The 27,921-nt window shown below is 36.7% G+C and overlaps 1 protein-coding gene across 2 annotated transcripts; it reads left to right on the forward strand.

Annotated features, from left to right (window-relative positions):
- The first annotated feature begins 2,930 nt into the window (after positions 1-2,930).
- On the forward strand, positions 2,931-27,745 carry UBA3 (ubiquitin like modifier activating enzyme 3). Of its 2 annotated transcripts, XM_025916629.2 has the most exons (18): positions 2,948-3,043; positions 3,230-3,271; positions 5,108-5,228; positions 6,522-6,602; positions 10,285-10,367; positions 13,009-13,089; positions 17,136-17,179; positions 17,526-17,590; positions 17,893-18,048; positions 19,002-19,104; positions 19,280-19,393; positions 24,562-24,615; positions 25,376-25,412; positions 25,499-25,580; positions 25,919-26,019; positions 26,151-26,214; positions 26,351-26,405; positions 26,951-27,745. In XM_025916629.2, exons 1-18 carry the CDS (start codon positions 3,024-3,026, stop codon positions 27,037-27,039), a joined length of 1,392 nt encoding a protein of 463 aa, XP_025772414.1. In that variant the 5' UTR covers positions 2,948-3,023; the 3' UTR covers positions 27,040-27,745. The 2 variants fall into 2 exon arrangements, with proteins under 2 accessions (XP_025772415.1, XP_025772414.1); XM_025916630.2 differs by lacking the exon at positions 3,230-3,271 and having other exon boundaries at positions 2,931-3,043.
- The last annotated feature ends 176 nt before the right edge of the window (positions 27,746-27,921 follow it).

Below are 27,921 nucleotides of genomic sequence, written 5' to 3' on the forward strand. Positions count from 1 at the left end.
GGCATGGAGCTTACTTTATTTATTTATTTTTTTAATTTTTTAAGGTTTATTTATTTTTGAGAGAGAGAGAAAGAGACACAGTGCGAGTGGGAGGGGGCAGAGAACGAGGGAGGCACAGAATCCGAAGCAGGCTCCAGGCTCTAAGCTGTCAGCACAGAGCCCGACGACAGACGACACGGGGCTCAAACTCACTAACCGTGAGACCATGACCTGAGCCAAAGTCGGACTCTTAACCGACTGAGCCACCCTGGCGCCCCAAGCATGGAGCTTACTTTAAAAAAAAAAAAAAAAAAGAATTTGTTTGTTTAAACCTCCAAAGAGGTTTAAAAATAAACATCAACAGGGGCGCCTGGGTGGCGCAGTCGGTTAAGCGTCCGACTTCAGCCAGGTCACGATCTCGCGGTCCGTGAGTTCGAGCCCCGCGTCAGGCTCTGGGCTGATGGCTCAGAGCCTGGAGCCTGTTTCCGATTCTGTGTCTCCCTCTCTCTCTGACCCTCCCCCGTTCATGCTCTGTCTCTCTCTGTCCCAAAAATAAATAAACATCAACAAAAAAAGCTGGATATAACTGTATTTACCATGATTTCCTTCTCCCTCTCTCATAAGATATTAATCATGCTTCTCTCTCCGGCTGCAGATGAGAGAATTTTTTTTCCACTACACATTTCTACCTTTGTCAAAATCATTTCAAATAAAAATGGACACATGTGGAATCCTTACTTTATGTCAGGTACTATTTGAAATGCTATTAGTAGCAGCTTTTTGCCACATTTCATTCAGGGGGTCAAATTCAATGTAAAGGTTTTCCTGGGGCCCTTATGTCCACACTTATGCTTCTAGACAGGGCCACCTGAGTATTTATCTGTCTGTATACAAACCACAGTGGATAGTCTAATAGTTTATGATATATTCCATTCCAAAGAAAAAAAATCTGTTGCATGTCTGTTACTTTCATTGCTGGCTGTCTCTAATTGGTCAGTCTGAGCCAGTGGGAGTGCCTGGTGTCATCTACCAAAACACCACCACAGGAGTCTAGGTGTTAGATCCAAGGCACACAGATGCAGGGCTAGATGCCTCTGCAGACCTCTTCTCCATCCAGCAGCACCCTGTTCCTGGACCTCAGCTTCCTCCCTGTGAAATAGGTAGGTTTGGACTAGGTGATTTCCAAGGCACCTGTTGGTTTCTATCATCTGAGGGGGCTGTGGTGCTTGCTGCCACTAATCAAAAGATCTCCTGAAAGTAGCATTGCTGGGGTCCAGCCCACATGAGCCTGTTTTGAAAAGCACTGGTTTAATCTCAGTGGTTTCTACCTGTAGAGTAGTCTGGAGGGGGAAAAAAAGAGCTTTCTGGGTTGATGTTGAGACACCTGACCTGGGAAAGTGGCTGGTATCTCCTGCTACTGACTGTGGACTGTGAACTCTGTCCTCTCCCATTTACTGCCTGGCACTAATTTTCAGCTCAATGAATGCTATTAAACTCAACCTGATTGGGGAATAATAAAGGACAAAGAGAAGACAATATCATAATTTATTAACAGCAGCTACATTTACTGAGTACCCATTAGGCTATATGTATTTCACGTCAGTAGTTCTCAAACTTTATTTTGAATAGAATCATTCAGGGCCTTGCAGAAGGTTGGGGGTGGGTGTGAGAACTTGCATTTGTAACAAATTCCCAAGTGATGCTAATATGCCTGATCAGAGATTATATTTTGAGAACCATTGTGTTTTATCCAATTCTCAGTCTTACAAAGTAAATATTTTACAAATAAAGACCCAGAAGTGCCGAAGGTCTCATAGTTCATAAGTGAAGAGTTAAGGATTTATTATTTTTTAAATGTTTATTTATTTTTGACAGAGAAATAGAGTGCAAGCAGGGAAGAAGCAGAGAGAGGGGGGACACAATCCCAAGCAGGCTCCAGGCTCTGAGCTGTCAGCACACAGCCCAAGGCAGGGTTGGACCTCACAACCCTGAGATCATGACCTGAGCTCAATTGACTGAGCCACCCAGGAACCCTGAGAGTTAACGATTTAAACTGTATTCCTGAGTCTATATCTCATTTTTCCAACCTTCCGCTCCAAGAAAGGATACATATATGTATGTATATGTACATGCATGTATGTATATGCATACACATACATGTATGTACATATACATACATGTATGTATATTTTAATATAATATTTTTGTATTGTCATTCAAACACACATGTGCGTGCGTGCACACACACGCGTGCGCGTGCGCGCGCGCGCACACACACACAAATGTATCTATCCATCTATCAGTGTATGTCCGACTGTGGAAGAAAATAGCCCCAAATGTTATTACCGTTTATCTTCAGGTGATGAGATTATGGGTGTTCCACAGTATTCATTAATTTTGTGGTTTTTTTCCTTTGTACTTTTCTTTTGCCTAAATATATATATTTTCCCCCAAAAAAGTGTTTTTCAATTCAGTTCCATTTCCGCTTAACTTCTTATCTGACAGAATGATGTGACATTAAAAGATTACCACTGATATTCACAAAGGAAGAAAATAATCTCTCCATCCCACCACTATAAACCGATTTAGATACGTTTTATTCTTACAGTGAGTACCCTTATGCAAAAATGTTTCCTGAAAAGTAAAAAGTGAAAATTACTCTGATGCTTTGCGTCAGGGAAAAGGTCAGGCGTATGAAGATGGCTCTTTCAAAGAGTTTTTTCATAGAATATATCATTTTATATAATTGTTAACATAAATTGTACAAACATATAATGTATTATATGTATATTTTTACTCAGCATCACATTACACTCTAGGTAAGATTTATGTAATTAAGTGTAGTTAATCAAGATTATAATTACAAGAAAGGCTTTAAAACCCATCGTAGCCTCCGCGCAGTCAGCCCCACCCCTTCCTCTGGCCCCGCCCCAGTGCTCCTTTCCGCCCCATTTCGTTCGACCCCGTTGACCCCGCCCCTTCGCGTCGTCCCGCCCCTGCGCCCCGCCCGCCGTGGGGGCACCTGGGAAGAGGCGGAGAACAATATGGCGGATGGCGAGGAGCCGTAAGTACTCGGGCTCAGCAGGCGTGCCGGGCCGGGCTGGGTTGTGAGAGAGCGCGGCGGTGGGCGGTCACCGCCGCCACCCGGGGTCCCCCAGCCCCCCGCCCCGTCCCCTCGCCCCCCCATCCCCTCGCGGCGCCCAATGTGTAGCGTGATGCTGACCCTTCTTTTATTCTCTCTTTCTTTTAGGGAGAAGAAAAGAAGGAGAATAGAGGAGCTGCTGGCTGAGAAGTTAGTGCTGCCGGGAGGCCGGGGCCCTCTCCGGGGACCCCCGCCTCCCCCGACCCCAGGCCTAGGGGACCAGCCGCAGCGGGCCCGGGGGGCTGGGAGGGGGGCACCCGGAGCGCAGGCCGCGCGGCCTCATCCCCTGACCCCCATCCCGCAGCCCCAGGGGCCTGGCGGGCCGCTCCTCGTCTCAGTCTCGGGCGGGCGCCGGGCCCGGGGTCTACCGCAGCAGGTCCTGCACCGGCCCGCCGGGCTGGTACTTGACCAAAAGTCTTGCGGAAGGACCCTTGAGCCCCAACCCCTCCTCCACCCCAATTGTCAGAGCCGTGACCTTGTGAAAAGGGAATCTTTCTTAAACACGTGAAACGGACCGTAGGCCTGTTTGGCCTTTCGTAAACACTGAGACAGTAGTATTAATTGCAAACTTTTTATGAGAACTTTCTGCATAAGGTATTGCAGTAAGCACTTCAATCATTTTTGCAGAATAATTGGTTCTAAAAGGAGAGTGTTGATTCCAAAGAGTTTATTTTCCCCTGATAAGTTTTTATCAGATACTTAATTCTGTGCTGATGAGACAGATTTAAACAAAATGTTTTCCACCCTGGCCCACACCACTTAATGTTTCATCTCCCTACACGGGAGGGGAGGAACGTACTCTTGCAGTGGGTGTGGTGAGTTAGTAATTTCTGTGCCAGTTCCCGGTAGCAGTGCTTTAGAATCTACGAATCTCCTTCGGAGAGTTTAATTGCAATTGCAAGAGGACTGGAATATCCAGCTTAATTTCACATTCCTTCCCATCTTTCATTTCCTTTCCACTTTTGTTTAAAATGACAGTTAAGATTTGAATGCTTACTATATGCCATGCATTTTACTAAGTCCTATATGTGGATTATCTCTTTATCCTCGTTCTGACCTTAAGATGTAGCTACCACCTACACATGAGGTTTATGGCTGTTAGGTAATCTGCTGAAGGTCACAATGTTGTGGAACCAGACCCAGCTGAGCTGTGACATCAAAACCTGTGGGCTTTATTGTTAGGCAGTACTTATTTGTCCCTTCGTAAAAATGGGGTATTACTAATACATTTGAAGGTAGCAACTGTGGGTTTATAGGAAATTTGAAAATTAAAAATAATCAAAACCAAACATGTATCTTGCATAGAATAGGAAACACATTTTGTATTTTGTTAGAGGAGTCTCTCTCTACTCAGTTGTATGTTCTAAAAAGTTTTTAGATAGTAATGCATATCTGTAGTATAGTTGTAACCCCAAACTTTATTTGTGTTGAGTGGAAACAACACCTCATAGTTAAGAGATTCTTTCTTGAAAATTGGGACCTCTTTCAGACAAAAATGTGTAACAGTTCCTCTCATCAGAAATAATCATTAAATCACACCTTTCAAACTTGGAAATGACACATGAATTAGATTTGGAGCATCACACATCTGAAAGTGGAGTTTTTTTGTTTTTTGTTTTTCATTTTCCTGGTATAAGTGTGTTGATGGAACAGACTTGGGTTTGCAGTAATCTTTTATAAATTCCAAATGTAGAAAAGCCCATTTCTCACCAATTGACCAAAATCCCAAATTTGATCTTGGTTTGCTTTAGGATCCCAGAAGCACGTAGAATGATACATCTCGTCAAACGTGCTGTTCCTAACTTGAAATAAACTATATAATAGCCAAGGGAAAATTTAAAAGCATAAGCCTAATCATACTGATACTTCCCTTTTTATTTGAGCAGGTCTGGTGTGGTTACTTTTTCATTTGGGGAAACCATAATAGTTGTAGGTGTGGCTTTTTCCTACTGATCTTTGCAGCTGAATTTACTGTGTTCTGTGCAGAATGGCTGTTGATGGTGGGTGTGGGGACACTGGAGACTGGGAAGGTCGCTGGAACCATGTAAAGAAGTTCCTCGAGCGATCTGGACCCTTCACACACCCTGATTTCGAACCGAGCACTGAAGTGAGAAACGTTTATTTTTAAATAACTCCTCTAATAGTTTTATGTTTCAAAAATAATAAAATGCTTTCTTTCTAATTTGCTCTTTAATTAAAAAATACTAATACAGTTGTGTAAGTTATCTTGAAATACTAAATTGAATATTTGCAACTGATTTTATTTGAATGACAAATATTTAGTAGTTTTCACATTTCTCATGTAATGTGTTGAGAATTCTCAAGAATAAAATAACTTTATAATCTGAATTAAGATTCTAAGTTATACTTCACTTAAAATTACAGTTTAAAATGACTTCTGAGACACATTCCCCATTTTAGCCCTACTCTGAGGAATTAAATTTGATAGAGATATACATGTACTTGCTTAAGTTTTGAAATTTAGTTGAAATGCGCATCTTAGAATTGAGTATAATTGTATGTTAAAAATTATGACTGCTCTATAGTAGAGGAATAGAGTTTTGGACTGGGAGTGTTTAACTTAAGGCAAGTGTTCAATTAGATACAACTTATTTTTTACTACAAGGTAGAGGATATCTTCTCCATAGTTAGTGTTTATGTCCTTTGTGTTTATAAAGAGATGTTGTTGAAATAGAAATATTATGCTATTCCTAAAATTAAGGTACAGACTCTTGGGTTTCAGTATAAATTTTCTCTCCTTTCGTCTTGGACAGAATTGCAAGTATTTTGAATTTCTTTGGATAATCTACCTTTTATTTTTTTGCCTGATAATTTAAGATACTGGTGTCAAATGATTGTTTTAAATTGTATTTCTCCTCATGTACAGTTTTCTAAGAGTTTTGTCCATTTTTTTCTTTCTGTTTTCTCTTGTTTTATAAATGCCATTATTGTTGTTCTTACCTTTTTAAGACCTTTAAACACCTTGTGCAGTGCTTGATCCTCTGTTAAAGTTTTTACAAACTTTTCTCTTCTTAGGAAGTCAGTTAAATAAGTAAATTTGCTGTTTTCCATCCCCTTTCAGAGTTAAAAAAAAAAAAAGATGAGTCTTAATTAACTAGGTATAGTAGTTTTTCTTGTTGGACATGAACTTTTAATTTCATAAAATGAAAATGAATTTAAAAACACTAAAATTGAAACCCGCTGAAATCATTGGGATTATAGAATTTCTGGTTCTACCTTGTTCATAAATTTAAAATTATTCATTGCATACAAAGTCTGCTCTTTATCTTCAATTGCTTTTTTCACGGAAACATTAGAAACTTTTATGGCGATTGCTTTATTGATGGTACTTACGGTTATTATCAACCAGATTTTAATAATGCCTTTTCATTCTTTACAGTCTCTCCAGTTTTTGTTAGATACATGTAAAGTTCTAGTCATTGGAGCTGGCGGCTTAGGATGTGAGCTCCTGAAAAATCTGGTAATTTATACATATATGTATGTATATATGTATATATATATATATATAATGTATTTTTTTCCTCCTTGTGATAATTAGTCCTTTTTCTTTTTCTGTTCTATTACTAGAAAATTTCTTTATTATGATTGTTAATCTTTTCTCCTGAGACTTTGTTAGATAAATTTAGCAGGTCAGATTAGAGATAGTAATTAAAATGATGATATAACTGTGGAACTTTTTACAGTCTAAAGTTTTCAACTGTAAAGTTGTTGATAGAAATTCTTCTGTTTTCTTCTCTGGTCTTTATTAAATAAATCTTTGTGCTTCCTCTTGCATAGCAGTCATTAATTTCAGTGAAGTAAATATCAAAACTGGTAATTCCTATTTTAACATGTAATTTCAAAGAATTATTTCTTCTGTTCCTCAAAATAACCCAGTTAGGTGGATAGGATATTGTCCCATTTTACATATAGGGAGACACTGAGGTTCAGAGATGGTAAATGAATTGCCCAAGTTTTTCTGAAGAATAGTGATGTGCTTGGAACCTAATCCAGGTCATTAAATCTTAGTGAAGTGTGCTTTTCACTGAGCCATTAGGTCATTACAGGACTTAAACAGTAATTTGTGATGGCCATAAAATAGTAAACTCATGAAATTTCAGAGAGCTAAGCCTTTTTTTTTTTTTTTTTTTGTCAATTTGTTTTCACAGTATCATCTTAAAAGAGGGTACTCTGTAGTGAAGCTATTTCTGTATACTGGTTTGAAATCCATAATATGTGACTTAAGAGTTTCGTTGACTTTTAATAACCACAAAGTAGCTTTTTATAAGGCCTTATTGGCTTATTTAACAAAAATGGTGAGGGGAAGAATTGATTTAAAGGTGTTGTATGTCAGGTGTTCGTTGGTGTGTCGAAAATTGGAAGTGCTAGAACAAACTCTTAGACAATGAGTAAAGTCACATTCACTGGCCAGATGAAGGACTTAAAAAGTTGGTCTTGGAGCTACAGTTTAAATGTAAACAGCCACATACATTTTGCTAAGAAAACACTAATGTCACTCCTAGTGGAACTGCAGAAACTCAATGCGCTTCATGGTACTTACTCCTGTGCTCAGTTCTGAAGGGATTGTGGGTCATCATGGTCTATGTCCCTAATGAATTTGAAATTTCATTGGAGGTACAAGTCGTACACAAAATAAATAGCATTGTGTATGATATACTATGTGATGTGGTGCCAAAATGACGGTACTTTCTTAAACATAAAAACCCTATTGCAGTACCAAGGAGTTCTAGACAGGAAGGATTTATGGAGGATGGGTAGTGGTTTTGGTAGGCATTGTATGCAAAAATCTCCTAATGCTTAACTTTTTCTCTAATGAAGCTATTACCTGCAAATGTGGTATATGGTAATTTTAAATGTAAATTAATTGGAGATTAGATCTAAGGAAGTCACCAAACAACTTTGATGCCTTATAATTTATTGTTGTAATAACCTCTTAATAGAAGAAAACTAAAGCTTTTCAATTACCACTTGTTACTTTGCTTATTTCAGACATAAATACCTAAGAGGTATACCTGATTTTTTTGACTATAAGCCCCCTAAAGACTCATTCTAAAAAAAGGGCCATGACATTAATAGTAATGATTGATCAATAGTTATTTAACCTCTTCACCCTCATATGCCAGGCATCATTTTGGAAGCTAAAGATACAGCCTTGAATAGTACTGACGGGTGTTTGTATTTGTGGGGCCTATGTTTTAGCGGAAGGAAAAAGACAAGTAAAATACATAATATATCAGATGGTAATAAAAGCTGTGGGGAAAGGAGGAATGCAAGATTGATAGCTTGGTAGATAGCCTGGAGAGAATGGAAGTGGTTTACAAAAAGGTGTTATTTGAGCAAAGGGGTGAGCAAGAATTCTTTAGGCAGAGAGAACATTTGGTGCAAAATCTGTCAAGTGGGAGCATGACCGTTACTTTTTAGGACAGCCAGGAGGTCATTATAGCTAAATCAGAAGTGGAAAAGGGGGAGCATTTTCCCACAGGGTATCAGAGAGGTAGTGGGAGGTGGAGGAGCTCAGAGTGAATATTACAAAAGGCTTTACAGGCTACTGTAAGAACTTTGCCTCTTACTATGCGTCAGGAAGTCAGTGGATGGATTTAAGCAGATGAGTTGACTTGATCTGACTTTTAACCTGGTTCACTGTGTCTGATATACAGAGAAAAAAGCTCAAGGAAGAACAGAGCAGGAAGCTGAGAGGCTGGTTAGAAGGTTGTTGGAGTCACCTAGGCAAGAGATGACAATGACTTGGAACAAGATGGTAGCATTGGGAGTGGTAAGAGGTGGTCAGGATGATGAATATGTTTTGAGATTGGAGTCAACAGAGTTTGCTAGTGGATTAGTTTGGGGACATGAGTAAAGGAGAGTGAAGGATGACATGAAAAGCTTTTTCTCCTGAGCAACTGGGAGGATGGAGTTTGCATTCACTGAAATGGAAGACACTGGGAAAAGAATAGATTTAGTGGTGTTGGTGAGCAAGGATGAATGAGTTTGGTTTTGGAAACTCTTAAGTTTGACAGGTCTGTCAGATGATGCTTTATCTTCCAGAATTGCCTGGGATCACAAGCACTAACGAGAAGTAAGCACAAGGGCACTCCACCTTCTGGCCAGTAAAGTAGGGGGAAAGCTCCTGAGTGAGATGAACTGGAAACCAGTTTTTAGTGTTCAAATTTCTCATGAGTGTAGCAACCAAGTGCAGAACGTATTTTAAAGAGGAGGAATTGGTCCATACCCGGTCACATATCTCAGGTGGGTACGATTAGAGAGACTGAAAATTGTCATTGGAGGTAGCGACATAGGAGTCACTGGTTACCTTGACAAGGGCAGTTTTCTGTGAAGTGGTGGTAGTGAAAGCTTGTTTAGTATAAGTGTGAGACAGGACTATGAGAAAGCAAGTATGGACAGCCCTGGAGGACATCTTGCTATCTAAGGAGGGGCCCAAAAGTAGGAGAATTATTGACACCTGATTTAATCTGTTTCACTGACCAAGACCAGAAAAGCATGGTTAATTATTGAGACTTGGTTTTTTCATTCTGTTGCTTCTGCTGATAAATTTGAGCAGTGGTTGTACTGTTAGAATATGTGGCCTTATTGAAATGCAACCATTTGTTGCTTTTCCTTAGCTTTTTTGATTGCTTGTTCTTGACTCAATACTTTAAGGACACTCCTTTGACATGTGCTGTGTACGTATGTGTGTTGGTAATATATAACTGTGTAATAGTTATTTCTGAAGCACGACATACTTAATGTTATGTAAACTAAGATAAAGCTTGTAGGAATATTAACAATATTCTGAAAAAGAACAGCAAATTCAGTTAATTAGTAAGACTAGTAAAATTAAAATAGCTGGCAACAGCAGCAAAGCAACAAACTTTACAAATGTGTTTACGGGATTATAAAACCGCTACAGAAATGTCGAGTTGTTCTCTTTTGGTTGTAGACTATTTAAAGTTGAGTAGTTACACATTTTTGACCTTTAGAAGAACTCTGAGTTTTATGTACCTTGTAAGACTCTTTAACCACTGAATACAATTATGTAGAATTTATTATTGAGCATTTATAAATTTAGAACTACATGAAAACAAATCTTAAAATTTCAAATGTGAGGAAATTTCTGCTTAATTGGATTTTTTTTATTCCCACAGGCATTGTCTGGTTTTAGACAGATTCATGTTATAGACATGGACACTATAGATGTTTCCAATCTAAATAGGCAGTTTTTATTTAGGTAAGTTTTAAGATCTTAGTTTAAAATGCTGATAATCACTTGAACTTGAGTACATTACAGTTTAATCATCTTTAAAAACTATGAGAGGGTAACACTCATTTTATTTAAAAAATAACTACCACTCCCTTTTTAGGTAAAATTTTGCAAGAAAATTTGAGCATTCTGGTGAAACTAGTTTTTTAAACAAATACATGATTTTGTTGTGCTTTTCTAAGAGATTTCCAAATGGTTTATGTGATTCGGGAGGTGATTGTGTTCTGAAGACGTGGAGTGCAGCCTTTTTCCTCCTGTTGATTTCATGAGAGAATAGTAGCCGGAATATTAGGCCCTAATGACGTACATTGGTGGGAATTTATAAGCCAAGAGTTGTATGGTGACTCTGGGGCAATGAAGTTGTGAAAGAGTTGGAACTTTGTTAATAGAAAGAAAAAGAAAATGGACAGTTAAGGAGAGAAGACCCAGGAACAAAGGGATAATTACCTTCGACAAACATGAAATACAGAAAGTGTCCAGAAATGGATTGTTAGAAATGACTTTAAAAACTGGAAGTAAATACTTTATGCCATATAAGGTTAGGTTAGCAGAGAAGGTAAAATTAAATTTTTGGATAGGCATAAAACCTCTCTCTTTGTGGAAGATATTAAAGAGATTGAGGGATGGGTTAAAGTCAAGTTAAGGAAGTGCTGTAATTGCGACGTGAACTCTACATTTAACTTTTAGGCCTTATCTTTTTGTTTATTTATTTAGCCCTTGAAATTATCCTTCTTCACAGAAAACTTTGTGGATCCTTCCTGTGTGACACATTGTTAGTACATAAATGCTCTAAGAAAGATCCCATTGAATTCGTTGGTTAATGATGATAGGCCATGCCCTTTAGTTTGTAGCTAAAATAATGATTGAAAATCATAATGGTAGTTAACATTTGTTGAGTACTTAAGATGTAGTAAACACTTTCTAAAGTCTTTATATTACCTCCTTTAATCTCAGAGCAGCCCTCAGGGCAGGTCATTGTTTTCCAGAATAAGCAATTAGGCCAGGGTGTCCTGCAAAGTTGATAACCTGTATAAAGCCTTTTTGTTCAGAGGGCAGTTTTTAGGTGGAGCGATCTGATCCCCTAATTCTGGAAAGGTCAATTAGCAGTTTCTACAGAAACTGTCTAGGAGTTTTTTTATTTGGGTTCTACTGTGGAAGCGCATATAATCCACAACATTAAAGAATCAAGCCTCCTTTATCCCTTTTATCTAAAGAGCTCTGTCCAGAGTAGTTGAATACAGTACTGAAATCAGGTTCCTTGATTTGTACAGTCTAGTTCTAGGACAAAGTCAGAATAAAACTCTTATTAGAAGTTTTGAATCAAGAAAAGCACACTGCTTTATTGGAGAGGAAAAAATTGGCCTGTTAAATTATTTTTCTTTAAAATTCCCATTTTAGGGGCACCTGGGTGGCTCAGTCAGCTAAGCGTCTGACTCTTTATTTGGGCTCAGGTCATGATGTTAGGGTTTGTGAGATTGAGCCCTGCATTGGGGTCAGCATGGAGTCTGCTTAGGACTTTTTCTCTCACTCTCTTTCTCTGTCCCTCCCCCACTTGTGTTCTCTCTCAAAAATAAATAAACATGAAAAATTTAGACTTCTAAAAAGTAAATAATAAAACGTAATTTTTATTAGGAACATTGATTTTTAAATTTTCATTTATTTTTAAAGTATTCTGTGCTTATATATGAAGGAATACAAAGATAGAAGAATATGGTCTCTTTCTTCCAGGTGTTCATAGTCTAATGGGTATGATAGATTTCTGTGTATAATGAAAAATATGTTGTGAAAAAGTAGAAACGAAGCTCTTACTATGTATGTGTGAGGGAGTGATTTATGTCTTTGAGGAGAATAAGGAAGTAGTAAGAAAGAAAATACCATTCATACTGAGATTAGAAGAGAGAATTCTTTGTGTCCTTTTCTATCTATAGCTATGGTTCTTAACTAGGAGTGACCTTTTTAGATCTTCTGTTTTTAGCTTCTTAAAAATGTTGGCAATATTGGCAATTTTAGATAATGGCTTTGGCATTGTCTCTTCTTCGAACACATGCATATGACTTCTTATGCGACATAAAATTTACTATTTAATCAACACACATGGGAAGAAGGGGATAAATGAAGGTTCTTGTATCCCCAGAATAAATCTCATGTATATTTCAGCCACCACCTCCATAGTAGCACCTTGAGGTTCTGGGGTTCAGGGAGGATTTGGAATGCTCTGAGTGTGGGATAATATTTTACATTAGGAAATGCCAGAGTGAAAAGTGGCCAGGAAACATGCCATTGTTATGCTTTATATGGAAAAAACAAAAATAAAAAACAAACACTTTCTATTTTCATTTAAGAAATATTTGATTAGACTTGTCAGTGCTTGTGAATTTTACAGTTTTACAGTTGTATTGTAAATACAATTTGGAACATCAGCAAGTGTTGCCATTTGGTGTTAGTGTTGAGTGCCTAATCACTCATCAAAAGTACTTCGATAAAAGTATTCCTTCTAAATATCCTCTAAATAAACTCACCATGAATATTTTTTATGTCTGAAAGTAAATTATATAGATCATCTAGATTTATATGATGAATGATAATTTAAATATAATTTTTCCTGTAGGCCTAAAGATGTTGGAAGACCTAAGGCTGAAGTTGCTGCAGAATTTCTTAATGACAGAGTTCCTAATTGCAATGTAGTTCCGTATCCTTTTGACAAAAAAGTTAACTTTCAAAAGCATTTGTTTTTTATTATAAAAGAGATGTTTAACATAGAGAATACAGATAAGCAAAAAAAAAAAAAAAAAAAAAAATCAGCAGTAAGTTTATTACTGAGGTATCTGCTGGTGACGTTTTGTTTTATATTGCTTCCAATCTTTTCTTTAAGGTTATATAAATATTTTTTGCCCTAATTTTTAAATTAAGCTTTCACAGCCAGTGCCATTGTTTGTTTTGCATTATTGCCCTTGATTTCAGTTTGAATTACATATCTCTTTTGCTAGACTGTAAGTCCTTGTCTGGCTATAGTTAATGTTTATGTCTCCCTAGAGTAGCAGGCTGAATAGACAGTCACTGTATTATTAACCAAATGGAAGGTGTGTCGGAGTAAATTCATTCTTAGAAGAAATATCTTTTAAAAAAGTAGTGTTCTGTAGGTTTGGGGAACGTTCAGTATTTTATAGAAATTCAGGAGGTGAGCTTTGCTATTTGAGAAATGCCACAGGATACAAAACAAACAAAAAAACCAAATCTGTTTCTCTATACTAGCAGTGAAAATGTAGAAAGTGAAATTTAAAATACAGTGAATACCATTTATAGTCACTCAAAAGAAGGAAGAAATATAAGTCTAATAAAATAAGTATGTGACTTATATGCTGAATACTGCAAAATGCTGATGAAAGAAATCAAAGGTCTAAATGAAAGGAAAGGTGTTCCTTTTTCTAGAATTGGGTGATTTGACAGAGTAAGGGTGTCATGTCACCCTACATATGTACACAAGTTTAATACAATTTCTATCAAAATCCTGTATTGTTGGATGTCGTTGTTGATACAGACGAGATTCTAAAATGTATATGCACAGGTGACGGGACACTTAAAACAATTTTGAGAAAGAATACAGTGTGAGGAATCACTGTATCATTTCAAGACTCAATACAGCTACAATAATCAAGACTTTGTGGTGTTAGCAGAGAGAGACACACATTAGTAGAACACAGAAACCAGTAATAGCCAGAGGCAAATACGGCCAATTGGTATTTGACAAAAGTGCAAAACTAGTTTAGTGGAGGAAAGGATAATCTTTTCAACAAGTTGTGGAGACTTTTGATAACCGTATGCAAAAAAATGAATCTCAACTCAAACCTCAAAATTGAAAAAAATAACTCAAGATGCATCATAGGTTTAAGTATACAATGTAAAACTAAAACTTTGATGGCAGTGTACGAGAAAGTCTTTGTGATGTAGGACTTGGTGAAGAGGCCTTAGACCACATCAAAAAAGTGTGATCCATAAAAGAAAAAAATTTGAACTATATCAAAATTAAAAACTTTGTTTTGTGAAGGGCCCTGTTAAGAAAATGAGATGTAATTATGAGAATGGGATATAATTATGAAATAAGTATCTGACAAAGGACTTGTCCAGAATAAATAAAGAACTCTGAAAATTCAGCAGTAAAAAAACCATGCAATTCGGAAATGGACAAAAAATGTGAAGGGACATTTAACTAAAGAAGATAGTGCAAAAAGCACACGAGAGTATGTTCATCGTTGCTAGCTATAAGAGAAATCCAAATTATGACCCCAATGAAATATTACTACGTACTTGACATAGCCAAAGGAGAAAATAATAAAATCAAATCCTGGCAAAGCTACAGAAAAATTGGATCACAGATACGTTGCTGGTGGGAAATGTAAAATGGTATAGCCATCTGGAAAATAGGCTGTTTCTTAAAAATGTGAATATATACTTTCCATATAACTCAGTAATTTCATTCCTCAGCATTTACCCTAGAGAGACAAATACTTAGGTCTACGTAAAAATTATTCTCGGATGTTCATAGCATCTTTATCTGCAGTCTCCAAAAACTGGAAACAATCCAAACATCTGTCAATAGGTCAATTGTTAATACTGGTATAACCATGCCGTGGAGTAATACTGAGCAATAAAAAGGAATTAAGGAAACATGCAGCAAGTTAGGTGGATATCAAAGGCAGTAAGCTGAGGGGCACCTGGAGGCTCAGTTGGTTGAGCATCAACTCCTGATTTCGGTTCAGCTCATGATTTCGCAGTTTGTGAGATCAAGCCCTGCGTCAGGCTCTGTGCTGACAGCAAAGAGCCTGCTTGGAATTCTCTCTCTCCCTCTCTCTGCTTCTCCCCTGCTCTCTCATGCGCACCTTCTCTCAAAAAAAAAAAAAAAGACCTGGTGAATGAAACATGCCAATCTCAAAACATCATATATTGTATGTTTCCATTTAAATAACATTCTTCGGGGCGCCTGGGTGGCGCAGTCGGTTAAGCGTCCGACTTCAGCCAGGTCACGATCTCGCGGTCCGTGGGTTCGAGCCCCGTGTCGGGCTCTGGGCTGATGGCTCAGAGCCTGGAGCCTGTTTCCGATTCTGTGTCTCCCTCTCTCTCTGCCCCTCCCCCGTTCATGCTCTGTCTCTCTCTGTCCCAAAAATAAATAAATGTTGAAAAAAAAATTTTTTTTAAATAACATTCTTCAAATGACAAAACTACAGAAATGAAGAACAAATTCCTGATTGCCAGGGATTAGACACGGATTGGAGTGACTAAACGGTTAGCAGAAGGTAGAGCATTGCCTTGATGGAATAGTCACATGTCTTTATGGTGGCAGTTCCACAAATCTACACGTGTTTGAATGACAGCTGTACATACTCATTTTTATCAATGTCGTGTTTTTGGTTTGGATACTATGCTATAGTCTCTAAGAGGTAACCACTAGGGGAAACTGGATGAAAAACATACGGGACCTCTTTGTACTAGCTTTGCAACATTCTGTGGATCTGTAGTATTTCAAAATAAAAAGTTTAAAAAGGCAAATACAGGCCCCTATAGGGAAAAGGATGAAGAAGAATATGCATACTGTTAGATCTGTGAACTTTGAGTATTTTGTAGAAATCTAGGGCATAGAATTTCTTAGTGTGGATCCTGGGTCCCCCTGTTGCTGTTTCTCCAGTGTGTGCTCTGGTTCTCTTATGACCTCCCTGTGCTAGCTGCAGTTTATGCCTCCTGTTTGCCGAGCATTTAGAAGGAATAGAGGCCTGAATGGGTGAGGGCTAGAATTGAATTTGTTTTTTATAGCTTTATGTATAGTCCAGAATAAAAAATCTAGGACAAACATAATTTATATTGTCCCGTTTTTCTCTATTTTGCTTTTTAAAAATATATGATGGATGATTATAATTTAGAGAAGTATAATATATATTATTAAATAGAAAATTGCTCCATTAGAAAAATTAAAATATTTTGTACACGTGTGCTGTTAAAATGCTACCTACTATGATTGATTAACACCAACAGCCATTTTTGAATGGGGTTCTCTTTGCAGCATCCAGACAGGGAAAGACTGCTGATAGAATTTTGTAGGGTAAAAAAGAGAGAGACTTGGAAAACTGACTTAAATGAGAGAAGAACAAGGATTTGTTCCTCCCTCCTCCCCTGCCCCACTTACTCCCAAAATAACAAATCACATTAGTACCTGAAAAAGCTATTGGAAACCTGGTTTTTTAAAATTAGCTTCGCAGCAGTAATTCCTATTTTTAATGGAAAATGTTTGATATATAACTTCGTATAAATTCAAGGTGTACAAGGTGTTCATTTGTCCTAAGTCTTGTAATCGTGTGCCTCAGTGGGAACTGTAATGCGTGTTTCCTTCACTAAAATCCATATTGCCTCTTTGCTTAGGGCTAATGATGTGCTTAGGGCTAAAGCACACAGTCTGCTTTCCCAGGATGTATGGTTTGATATTAAAACTGAAGTCTAGTAGAGAGTATAACAGAGACATAAATATAATATGGGAGTTCAGAGATGAGAGAACTAAGTAGTTAAGGAGAGGAGTGTTTAGAAAAGAGGTGTTGTCATGAATTAGGATTGTGTTCATTTTGTCACATTCCCTGGAACACTGAAGACTTATGTCTTGTTAAATACATTTTAATTTGTTCCTTATGGCATTGTTAAATTCACTTTATAAATTAAAAACTTAACAGCTTAAGTTCCTTTACTTATATCCAGACATTTCAACAAGATTCAAGATTTTAATGACACTTTCTATCGACGTAAGTTGTCCACTTGAAATTAAATTCTCACTAAATTCTTCCTGTATTTTATTGCTATCTATTTGAAGGTTGCTAGCTATTTGATGGCTGTTTTCTTCATTTGTTTTCATCTCTTGGTGTTTGCTTTTCAGTAAGGTTGACTGAACAGAGAATGCCACTGTTGTAGTTCTTACTTGATCTCATTAGCTGCATTTTTATTTGTTGTCCTGAGTAAAGATTACTCAAGAATTAGGAGCTGTGTGTGTTTGTGTTGTAATAAAAGGTGGGGCTTTTTTGTTTCTTAGAAAGTGTGAATTATTTTGTGCAATGGCATTTTTAAAAGCTAAACTTGCTTTTTCTTCCATAGAATTTCATATAATTGTATGTGGACTGGACTCTATCATAGCCAGAAGATGGATAAATGGCATGCTGGTAAAAACTTTAGTGTTGTTATGATTCTTGGAAGTTCTTGCTGCTGCTTCTAACATACCAAAAATTAGAATACCATATCATATTTTTGAAAAATCATTTTAATTTTCACTCAAGTAGTTGTGCTTCATTATTTATTGCCAGTCATTAATTTTCAGGTGAGAATATAAATTGCTAATATCATAATCCCTTGATTTGATAATCTAGTACTCAGTAATGTGATTGACTTGTGAAATTACTTGACAGCATGTTATTTTTTTTTTTAATTGTTATTCCCCTCTCCTACCTTCAAATAATTTTCCTAGATATCTCTTCTAAATTATGAAGATGGCGTATTAGATCCAAGCTCCATTGTCCCTTTGATAGATGGGGGGACAGAAGGTTTTAAAGGAAATGCCAGGGTGATTCTGCCTGGAATGACTGCTTGTATTGAATGCACACTAGAACTGTATCCTCCACAGGTAATCAAAACACCTGCATTTGCGTTTGTGTTATAGTCTCTTGGGGGGTAGAGTTAGGATTAATTATTAAATCTAGTTCAGTATTTAGGATTTTTAATTACAGGTAACCATATTTTAAAAATCATGCTAAGAAGAAAGATAAGAAATTATGGTCTATTTCTGGAAACATAGGAACCAAATATCACAGTATGATACTATTCTCTTTTCATAATTCCTTTGTATTCATTTTTTCTTTTGGAGAGTAGGGATCAAAGGCCAATTCTAAAGTTATATGTGGGATAGAGCTATACTGTATTTTCTTTGGTTTTTGCCTGTGATTGTTTTGGGGAAATAAAGATACCAGGGATGAGAATGATCCTTCCAAAGATGGGCCTCTTTAAGCTACATACCCACTTTAAGGAACAGTTAGAATTTTGATTTAAAAGTAAAAATGATTTTAGGGGCACCTGGCTGACTCAGTCAGCAGAGCCTGTGACTCTTGATCTCAGGGCCGTGAGTTCCAGCCCCATGTTGGGTGTAGAGCCTACTTAAAATAAAGGTTAAAAAACAAAAAGAAAGAATTTTATTAGTGTTTACTTGGGATTGATTCAACTCTGTGAATTTGCTTTTGTTTTGGTTTGTTTTATACCATCATATTTAAATAGGCAAACATAATGAAGTGCTCATATTTGAGAAATTACTTGGCAGTTTTCTTCTCATGATCTAACAAAGCTTAAATTTTGTACATGTAGGGCAAACCTATTGTTATAGGAAGATGAATCTAAGGCAGGTGATTCAGATGCTCTTTTAGTTTTAGAATTATTAGTGGTATAAAATGTTTTGTTTTTATAAGAGGAAAGCTAAGATGAATTAAAACCTACTATCTACTTTTAGGGAGCAGTCCTAATTAGAAGTTACATTTTAAAATAATTCATTGTTTAAAATCCACTAAAAAAGGTAAACTGTGCTTTCAGGTTAATTTTCCCATGTGCACCATTGCATCTATGCCCAGGCTACCAGAACACTGTATTGAGTATGTAAGGATATTACAGTGGCCTAAGGAGCAGCCTTTTGGAGGTAATAAACTGAATTTCATAATCTGGAATTATGTAAGATATATATTTGTTTATATTATCCGTTTGTGTAATTACATTAAAAACAAGTTGATTTAAGTTTACATGTTTCCGTCTTCCTCTCCTGCTTATTTTCTTTTTTTTCTTTTCTTTTCTTTCTTTTTTTTCCCCCCTAACAGAAGGAGTTCCATTAGATGGAGATGATCCTGATCATATTCAGTGGATTTTCCAAAAATCCCTCGAGAGAGCATCACAATATAATATTAGGGGTGTTACCTATAGACTCACTCAAGGTAAGTCAGTGAATTGTCATGAATTATAACCTGGGGATGATCCCATTTTCAAGGGTTGGAATGCTCTGAAAGAAATAATGGATAAATGATTTCAGATAGTACCAGCCATTTGCGGCTCAAAGTACCATGGAAATAATAGTTTCCAGGTGTTCCAAATTTGGTTGGAGGGAACAGAGTTTGACAGAATCCATACTACTTCTTAGCTAGAGGAATTTAATAAAATCTTACTGGAATTGGAAGAGGCCCTGCATCATCCAATTTGAACCATTCATTTTATCTTTCACTGAAGAGGAATGTGTCACGTCCTGGGACCATCTATTGCACATTTGGATAAGACGGTCAAGACAATTATTTTGTGTACTGAGCAGAAATCTCCATCTTTAGTTTGGTCTGAGTATTGCCCCAGCATACACCATAGATAAATCAGTTCCCTTTTGAGTAATAGCCTTTAACATATTGACAACAGTTATCATATTGCCTGCAAATCACTATCATCAGCCTTTCTAGTTCCTTCAAAGCTTTGACATGTTGCCTGATGTTAAGTTCCCATCATGTTGTTTTTTTCTAACCATGTTCCAGTTGTCCATATTTCTCTTAACTATCTAGGGTAGAATGCAGCATTCTAGGTTTGGTCTTATAATAAACTTGTGATAATTGGTGCAGTCTTAGAGGAGAGCAGGGTTTTTTGTTATTTCTTTGCTTTTTATTTATGTTAATGGTATACTTCTGGTTCTTTAAGGTTACTGTCTACTAAAATCTGAAAGTTTTCCTACATGGAGTTGCTAAGCCCCATCTTCCTACTACTGGTTTGGCAGTTTTTTGGGGTGGTAGTTTTGTATCTTAATACTCAAGTATAAGTCTTTACAAGTCTATTCTTTAAAAAATTTTCTTAATGTTTATTTATTTTTGAAAGAGAGACAGAGCATGAGCAGGGGAAGAGCAGACAGGGAGAGAGAGACACAGAATCTGAGGTAGGCTCCAGGCTCTGAGCTGTCAGCACAGAGCCCGACATGGGGCTCAAGCTCATGAATCATGAGATCATGACCTGAGCTGAAGTCAGGTGCTTAATCTACTGAGCCACCCAGGCACCCCTTTAGAAGTTTATTCTTAAACCTGCTGTTACCTCTCTATATGTGCTTTTATGCCTGCCAGGTTTTCTCTTTTTTTCCAGCATCTTTTCATCTGTTGTTTTGATAATCAATGCTCTATCTCTTTTCCAAATAGTTAAAAATTTTTACAAGACTTAAGACATCCAGGTGGCTAAAAGACACCACATTAAATCCTCCACATTACCCATCATCAGGGAAATACAAATCAAAACCACAATGAGATACCACCTCACACCTGTCAGAATGGGTCAGATTAACAACTCAGACAACAGATGTTGGCAAGGATGCAGAGAAAGAGGATCTCTTTTGCACTGCTGTGGGAATGCAAACTGGTGCAGCCACTCTGGAAAACAGTATGGAGTTTCCTGAAAAAGTTAAAAATAGAACTACCCTATGACCCAGCAATGAATTGTGCTACTAGGTATTTATCCAAGGGATACACGTGTGATGTTTCGAAGGGGCACATGGACCCCAATGTTTATAGCATCACTGTTGACAATAGCCAAGTATGGAAAGAGCCCAAATGTCCATCAACGATGAATGGATAAAGCACATGTGGCATATATATACGATGGAGTATTACTCGGCAATCAGAAAGAATGAAATCTTGCCATTTGCAGCAATGTGGATGGAAGTAGAGGGTATTATGCTAAGTGAAATTAGAGAAAGACAAATATCATATGATTTCACTCGTAAGAGGACTTTAAGATACGAAACAGATGAACATAAGGGAAGGGAAGCAAAAATAACAGGGAGGGGGGACAAAACATAAGACACTCTTAAATACAGAGAACAAACTGAGGGTTGCAGGAGGGGTTGTGGGTGGGGGGACATTAAGACACTTGTTGGGATGAGCACTGGGTGTTATACATAGGGGATGAATCACTGGAATCTACTGAAATCATTGTGCTATATGCTAACTGACTTGGATGTAAATTAAAAAAAAAATTGTTTTTAACAAGGCTCAAGTAGCTGAGAACAGACATTTGAATCATACTTCTGGTTAGGCCCTTTTAGGTTTATCTCATTCTTTTGATCAGGCTTTCTTGAGTACTTGTTATTTCTTTGTCTTATTCACAAGGATGTCATGAAAGACCTTTCCAACTGCTCTGCCGAATCCTGGATATACTATCTTCCATGTTTCCCTGGGTTACCTAGTTACTCGTCACAGTAACTGAGTCCAACATGACTTAACTCGGTGAACAATCTTAATGCTCAGTCTAGTGATCAATGCTTCCTAATGTAGGTACTCACAGTTCATCCTTCCAGAATTTTGTTCCAAGTTCATCACTTAGTTCACTAGAAAAAAGGCTTTGCCATCTTTTTGAAAATCTGCTGTTTCTCTTCTGTGATTATTTCCTTGTATTTACTGATGTCCTGGTAATGTCATTTAAAAATTCTATTCTTACATGCTCCTTAGTGCTTCCTGTACTCCCCCTACTCTAACCATTCCAACCTGCTTTGTGTTCTTTTTAAAAAAAAATTTTTAACATTTATTTATTTTTGAGAAGCAGAGACAAAGTGCATGTGGTGGGAGGGTCAGAGAGAGAGGAAGACACAGAATCTGAAGCTGCCTCCTGGCTCTCAGCTATCAGTACAGAGCCTGACATGGGGCTCGAACCCACGAACCATGAGATCTTCACCTGAGCCCCCCAGGCGTCCCTGCTTTGTGTTCTTGAACACACCCAACTCATTCCCACCCTGGAGCTTTAATACTCCTAATTCTTTTTTTTTCTTTTCTTTTCTTTTTTTTTTTTTTTTTAAATACTCCTGATTCTTATACCAGGAATGTTCTTTGGATCTCGTTAAGGTTGGCTGCTTATCCCTCAGGTACCAACTTAACCAGTTTACTCTTTCATTCAACTGATAATGACTTCGGAGCCATTCACTATCAATGTTCATATAATTTCTCAGAAATAATGGTAGCCTTGTTTTCCTATGCAAAGAATATTTCATACTTAACACTTTGATACATCCTTGCCCTGGAGCCTTTGCCCTTACTGTTTATGAAAATGCTCTTTCCCCAGGTCATTGCATAGCTAGATCTTGCTCATGCTTTAGGTTTCAGCTCACATTATCACCTTCCTGAGGAGGTCATCCCTGATCATCCACTTTAGTGGACCTCTTCCACCATTGTGAACTCTACCATATACCTTGTTTTACTTTCTTTATAAAGCTCTTCAGTATATGAAAGCAGAAGGAAACTCTGTAAAAGCAAATACATGTTTTCACTGCTACTCGCGTAGAACGGTGTCTGGCATATAGTGCACATTTGGCAACAGTTTGAATTAAATGACTTAATTTTGTCCCGATCAGGAACTGTAAACTCTTCAATATGCAGCCTCTTTCATCCTTCCATATTTAGCAAGGCTTGGTGTGTGCTTTTGAGCCTGATGATTGAGAGCCTTGACAAAGTACAGAATCAAAATTGGAAGTAAAGGGGGTGGGGACAAGAAGTGAGGAGTGGGCGATGAGAAGTCTTTATCATTTTGGCTCTTACTGGGCAATGTGTCTTACATTCCTCACTGCGACTACCTGTTCTTCCTTTCAGTACATGCTGCTGTGTGTGGTTCACTGGAGAGCTTCTAGTTTAACCATCATGAAGTTAGTTCCTCCCTACTTCCCCTTCTCTGAAATTATATGTATTCATACAGTCAGAGTTAGCTTTTTAAAAATTAATTAATTAATTAATTTTAAATTTATTTCTTTTTAAAAGTTTATTTATTTTGAATGAGAGAGAAACAGCACAGGAGAGGCCGAGAGGGGGAGAGAGAGAACCCCACGCAGGCTCTGCGCTCACAGCAAAGAGCCTGCTGTGGGGCTTGAACTCATGAACCATGAGATCGTGACCTGAATCGGAACTAAGAGTCAGTCACTTAACTAGCTGAGCCACCCAGGCACCCTAAGTTTAGCTGTTTATTTATTTTGAGAGTGACGGGGAGAACGTGTGAGTCAGGGAGAGGCAGAGAGAGAGGAGACACCAGATCCCAAGCAGGCTTTACACTGTCAGCACAGAACCTGATGTGGGGCTCAGTCTCACAAACCGTGAGATCATGACCTGCGCTGAAACCAAGAGTTGGTCACTTAACTGATTGAGCCACCCAGGTGCCCCCAGAATTAACTTTTTAAAACAGGTTTCCAAACTTTTTCACTGTCTTTGTTCCATGTCTTCTTAGATTATTTGGCCTTTTTCTCAGTTTTTTGAAACCTGCCTTCACCTAAAGTCTGGGAACACGTTTTTAAATTCTCCCTCAACTCCCAAGATAATATGGCTACTTTTTTCTGAAGTTTTTGTGTTCCAAAATGAACAATTCAGATATAGTTAGGGAATATTCATTTTGTACTTAAAAAGATGGTGGAGGGTGGGGCTTTGTTCATTCCTAATCTGTGAATACTGATATGCAAAACATGAGATAGAAATAGAGTACAGTGAAATATTTTGAATAGTCCATATTATAGAGGGAAATGAGACGATGAGGGGCAGTTTTTCTGTTTGTTGTAAGTTTCGGGGAATCATTAAAACTATTATATGAGGAAAAATTAGTTAACTATTATTCTTTATACTTTATTCACACTTCACTGAGGATAGTATAGTAAACTGTAGCAGTTAAGATTATGCACTTGGGAGCAGATATAGGTTCATATGCCACTCGTATCACTTTATTAGATGTATAGTTGTGGATATTTGTCTCAACTTCATTTTCCTTACCTTTAAAATCAGAGTGATAAGACTAACAGGGATGTTATGAAAATTCTGTCGTATCTTAATCTTCATACTGTACCTGGAATACAATAAACACTCTAATTGTGAGCTGTATTATATTGTCTCTTTTATTTGAAGCTTAGTAAAGAGTTTTCTTTGATACTGTAACTGGTTTAAGATTCTGAACATACAACAAAGTGATGGGAATGTGAAAGATCATTTCATTGTTAACCTTAAGTCTATTTTCTGACTTGAACTCCTGAAAAATCAAGTTGTGGAAAATGATATTTAATAATCAGATAGTCTAAGACACTTTTTAGAAGAAATGACCGTCTTTTAATCAATATATTTTTCAGGAGTTGTAAAACGAATCATTCCTGCAGTAGCTTCTACAAATGCAGTCATTGCAGGTAGGGGAAAATGGCCGTACTTAATTTTGTTTTCTCTCCTTTAGTTTTGATTCATTGAATTGACATTTTTGCAGCTGCTTGATTTCAGAAAACTAGTGTTCGAGAAATTTGGTATCTTCCTAGGTGGGGAGGGTGTAACAAAACTGCAAAAAAGAACAAGCTATTGGATCTGTATATATTTTGTTTTAAATTATGTCATAAAGTGCTCTGTAGTAAGGGGACATTATATACCTTTCCTTTTTTTTTAAAAATTTTATTATTATTTTTTAATGTTAATTTATTTTTGAGAGAGACAGAGACAGAATGCGAGTGGGTTAGGGGCAGAGAGAGAGGGAGACACAGAATCCGAAGCAGGCTCCAGGCTCTGAGCTGTCAGCACAGAGCCCATCGCGGGGCTCAAACAAACCAGCTGTGAGATCATGACCTGAGCCGAAGCTGGACACTCAACCGACTGAGCCACCCAGGCCCCCTATATACCTTTTCCTTTTAATCAGTGTAACAGATTGCTCATTAATCTAAAGAAGAGGAAGGAAAACATGCAATGCTACTCTCTTACTCGGATTATATAAAACAAATACAAAATTTGTTACTTTCTCAGTGTTTTAAAGAGTGTGTGTGTGTATAAATCTATATCTGTTTTTTAATCAATAGCCTTAAAAGTTTATCTGTTCTGATTTATAACTGACTTTTTAAAAAACTTGTAATTTTAAATGTCTAATTTTCATTGAGTTGAGGCACCTTTATTTTCTCCCCTCTTCAGCTGTGTGTGCCACTGAGGTTTTTAAAATAGCTACAAGGTAATGGATTTCATTTTTTAGTATCTATGTAAATCTGTGTTTTGACTTGGCTCAATTGTATAAAGATGAACATTTTTTCATTACAGTGCATATATTCCTCTTAATAATTACTTGGTATTCAATGATGTAGATGGACTGTACACGTATACATTTGAAGCAGAGAGAAAGGTAAGTACTATTACACTAATGAAAACTTGTTTGATCATGCATAGTTTGATTTTTACGTATTAATTACTGGTTAGAAATATGAGTGAAATTGCCCACATCCTATGTATTCTTTAACTTCCAGAAACCTACTTACTATATATCTTTTGCAGTGTAGCCCAAAATAAATACTGTGTAGCAAAATAATTTAGGAAAACAGGTCTATTATGAAAAGCAGATTTTAAAGCATGAAAATTTATTTGTAGGAAATACGATTATAAAACAAGTTGATTTTCATTTCATATTTATAGACTATTATTGGTGTGTATGCCACTATTATATATTGTGTTTTATGTGTGTAGGAGAACTGCCCAGCATGTAGCCAGCTTCCTCAAAATATTCAGTTTTCTCCATCTGCTAAATTGCAGGAGGTTTTGGATTATTTAACCAATAGTGCATCTCTGTAAGTATTCTGGATTTTATTTTATTGTAGAAATAATTTTTCTGATTTTAAAACTTTAAAAACTAGAATTGTTTTTTAAGAAGTGATCTTTGATTTTTTAATTTTATTTTGTTTTCCCTATCATAATTTAGGCAGATGAAATCTCCAGCCATCACAGCTACATTAGAGGGAAGAAATAGAACACTTTACTTACAGGTAATCAGTGTTTGGTTGTTTTTTTGTTTTGTTTTTTTTGTTTTTCACAAAACTATATTACAAGTCTTTTTTCTCATTATATTACAAGTTCAATTTCACTTAATGTGCTTTACATTAAAATAATTTTGTTTTCTAGTCAGTAACTTCTATTGAAGAACGAACAAGGCCAAATCTCTCCAAGACATTGAAAGGTATTTTAAAGATTAAAAAAAGAAAATGTTTATTTGTTTTGAGAGAGAGAGAATACATGAGCAGGGGAGGGACAGAGAGAGAGGGAGAGAGAAAATCTGAAGCAGGCTCCGTGCTGTCAGCACAGAGCCCAATGGGCTCCAACTTACGAACTATGAGATGACCTGAAACTAAATCAAGAGTCTGTCGCTTAACCAACTGAACCACCCAAGTGGTTTATTTTAAATGAATGAAAGCTATTTTAAATGAATATATTTACTAATCATTTTCTTCTTTTTTTCTCTTGGTAAAAGTAATGAATCCTTATTCTAGGTAATGCCTTTAAATGATGATTTCATTATAATTATATCTTTAGAAATGATAATAGAATTGTTCTTTCAGTAGAATATTAAAAAACTCAAAGAAATCAAAGATAGTATCACCTTGATTAAAGAGAATTGGATTTTGATGTTTATCTAGACCTTAAATGTGTACTTTGTATGTGTGTGTGTGTTTTGCTTCTGTTGAGATTTTTTTGCTTGGGTTAATTATACTTTTTCTATTATAGAATTGGGACTCGTTGATGGGCAAGAACTGGCAGTTGCTGATGTCACCACACCACAGACTGTACTATTCAAACTTCATTTTACTTCTTAAGGAAAATAAATCTGCACATAATAGAAAACTGATGGAAATATTATATATTACGTGTATGCTAAGAAATTTAATGTCATTTTTAGCGTTAGTGTTGCTAGAATTTGACTTTTTTATATAAAGAACCACTCTTTTTTTAAATTTTTAACTTACCTTGAAGACAGAATTTTGGGGTTGGTATTTGTAAGCATTTTCATTAATAATACGGCAAATGATATCTGGAGACAGAAATAATGAGCAAATGTGTTTCTTTAGAGGAGGAGGCAAACACTCTGATGTGTGACTTCTGTTATTATGGTCACAGAACGCATTCCTCAGTTTTCATTTGAGCACCCACATATAGAAAAGATACCCCTTTAAAGAAAATTAGAAAATAAAGTTTTAAATAACATTAAACATTACAACCTGACATCTAGAGCATATTGAACATAGCCTACTTCTTGCTTGATTTAATATTCATTTAATTGTGGTTGTCCAAATGAATATTAATTATTGCAAAGGTTACCGTGTCCATAATAATTTGTAAATGGTGTTATAGCTGAATACCTGTGCATGGAAATGGGAACTATTTTCATGTTTACTTGTAGTGCCATAGAGGCCAATATGCACAATATTAAAGCCAAGACATGGATGTTTAAAAGAATCTAATGTTCAAACAGTTATCACTGATGCTTTCACACTATTTATTAATAAAATCATATATTGTCTACTTTTCTCACTGAAAATTTTTAAGGTATATTAAGGATAGTAAGTTCCATAGTAATGTACATTGGAATAATTTTTAAATGTGTAGCAGGATTACTAATACAAAACTTTTATGGTACCACAAGAAATAGCTACTGATTTAATTTGCTCTCACATAATAATGTAATGAAATGGAATCTT

This window comes from Puma concolor, chromosome A2 (genome assembly GCF_028749965.1).
Source record: "Puma concolor isolate L17-30 chromosome A2, mPumCon1.1.hap2, whole genome shotgun sequence".
Taxonomy (NCBI): domain Eukaryota; kingdom Metazoa; phylum Chordata; class Mammalia; order Carnivora; family Felidae; genus Puma; species Puma concolor.

Coding starts and splice junctions, on each gene's coding strand:
- UBA3 (XM_025916629.2), top strand. CDS start 3,024: ATGGCGGATGGCGAGGAGCC. Junction 3,044..3,229: donor ATGGCGGATGGCGAGGAGCC/GTAAGTACTCGG, acceptor TCTTTCTTTTAG/GGAGAAGAAAAGAAGGAGAA. Junction 25,581..25,918: donor CATTTGAAGCAGAGAGAAAG/GTAAGTACTATT, acceptor TTATGTGTGTAG/GAGAACTGCCCAGCATGTAG.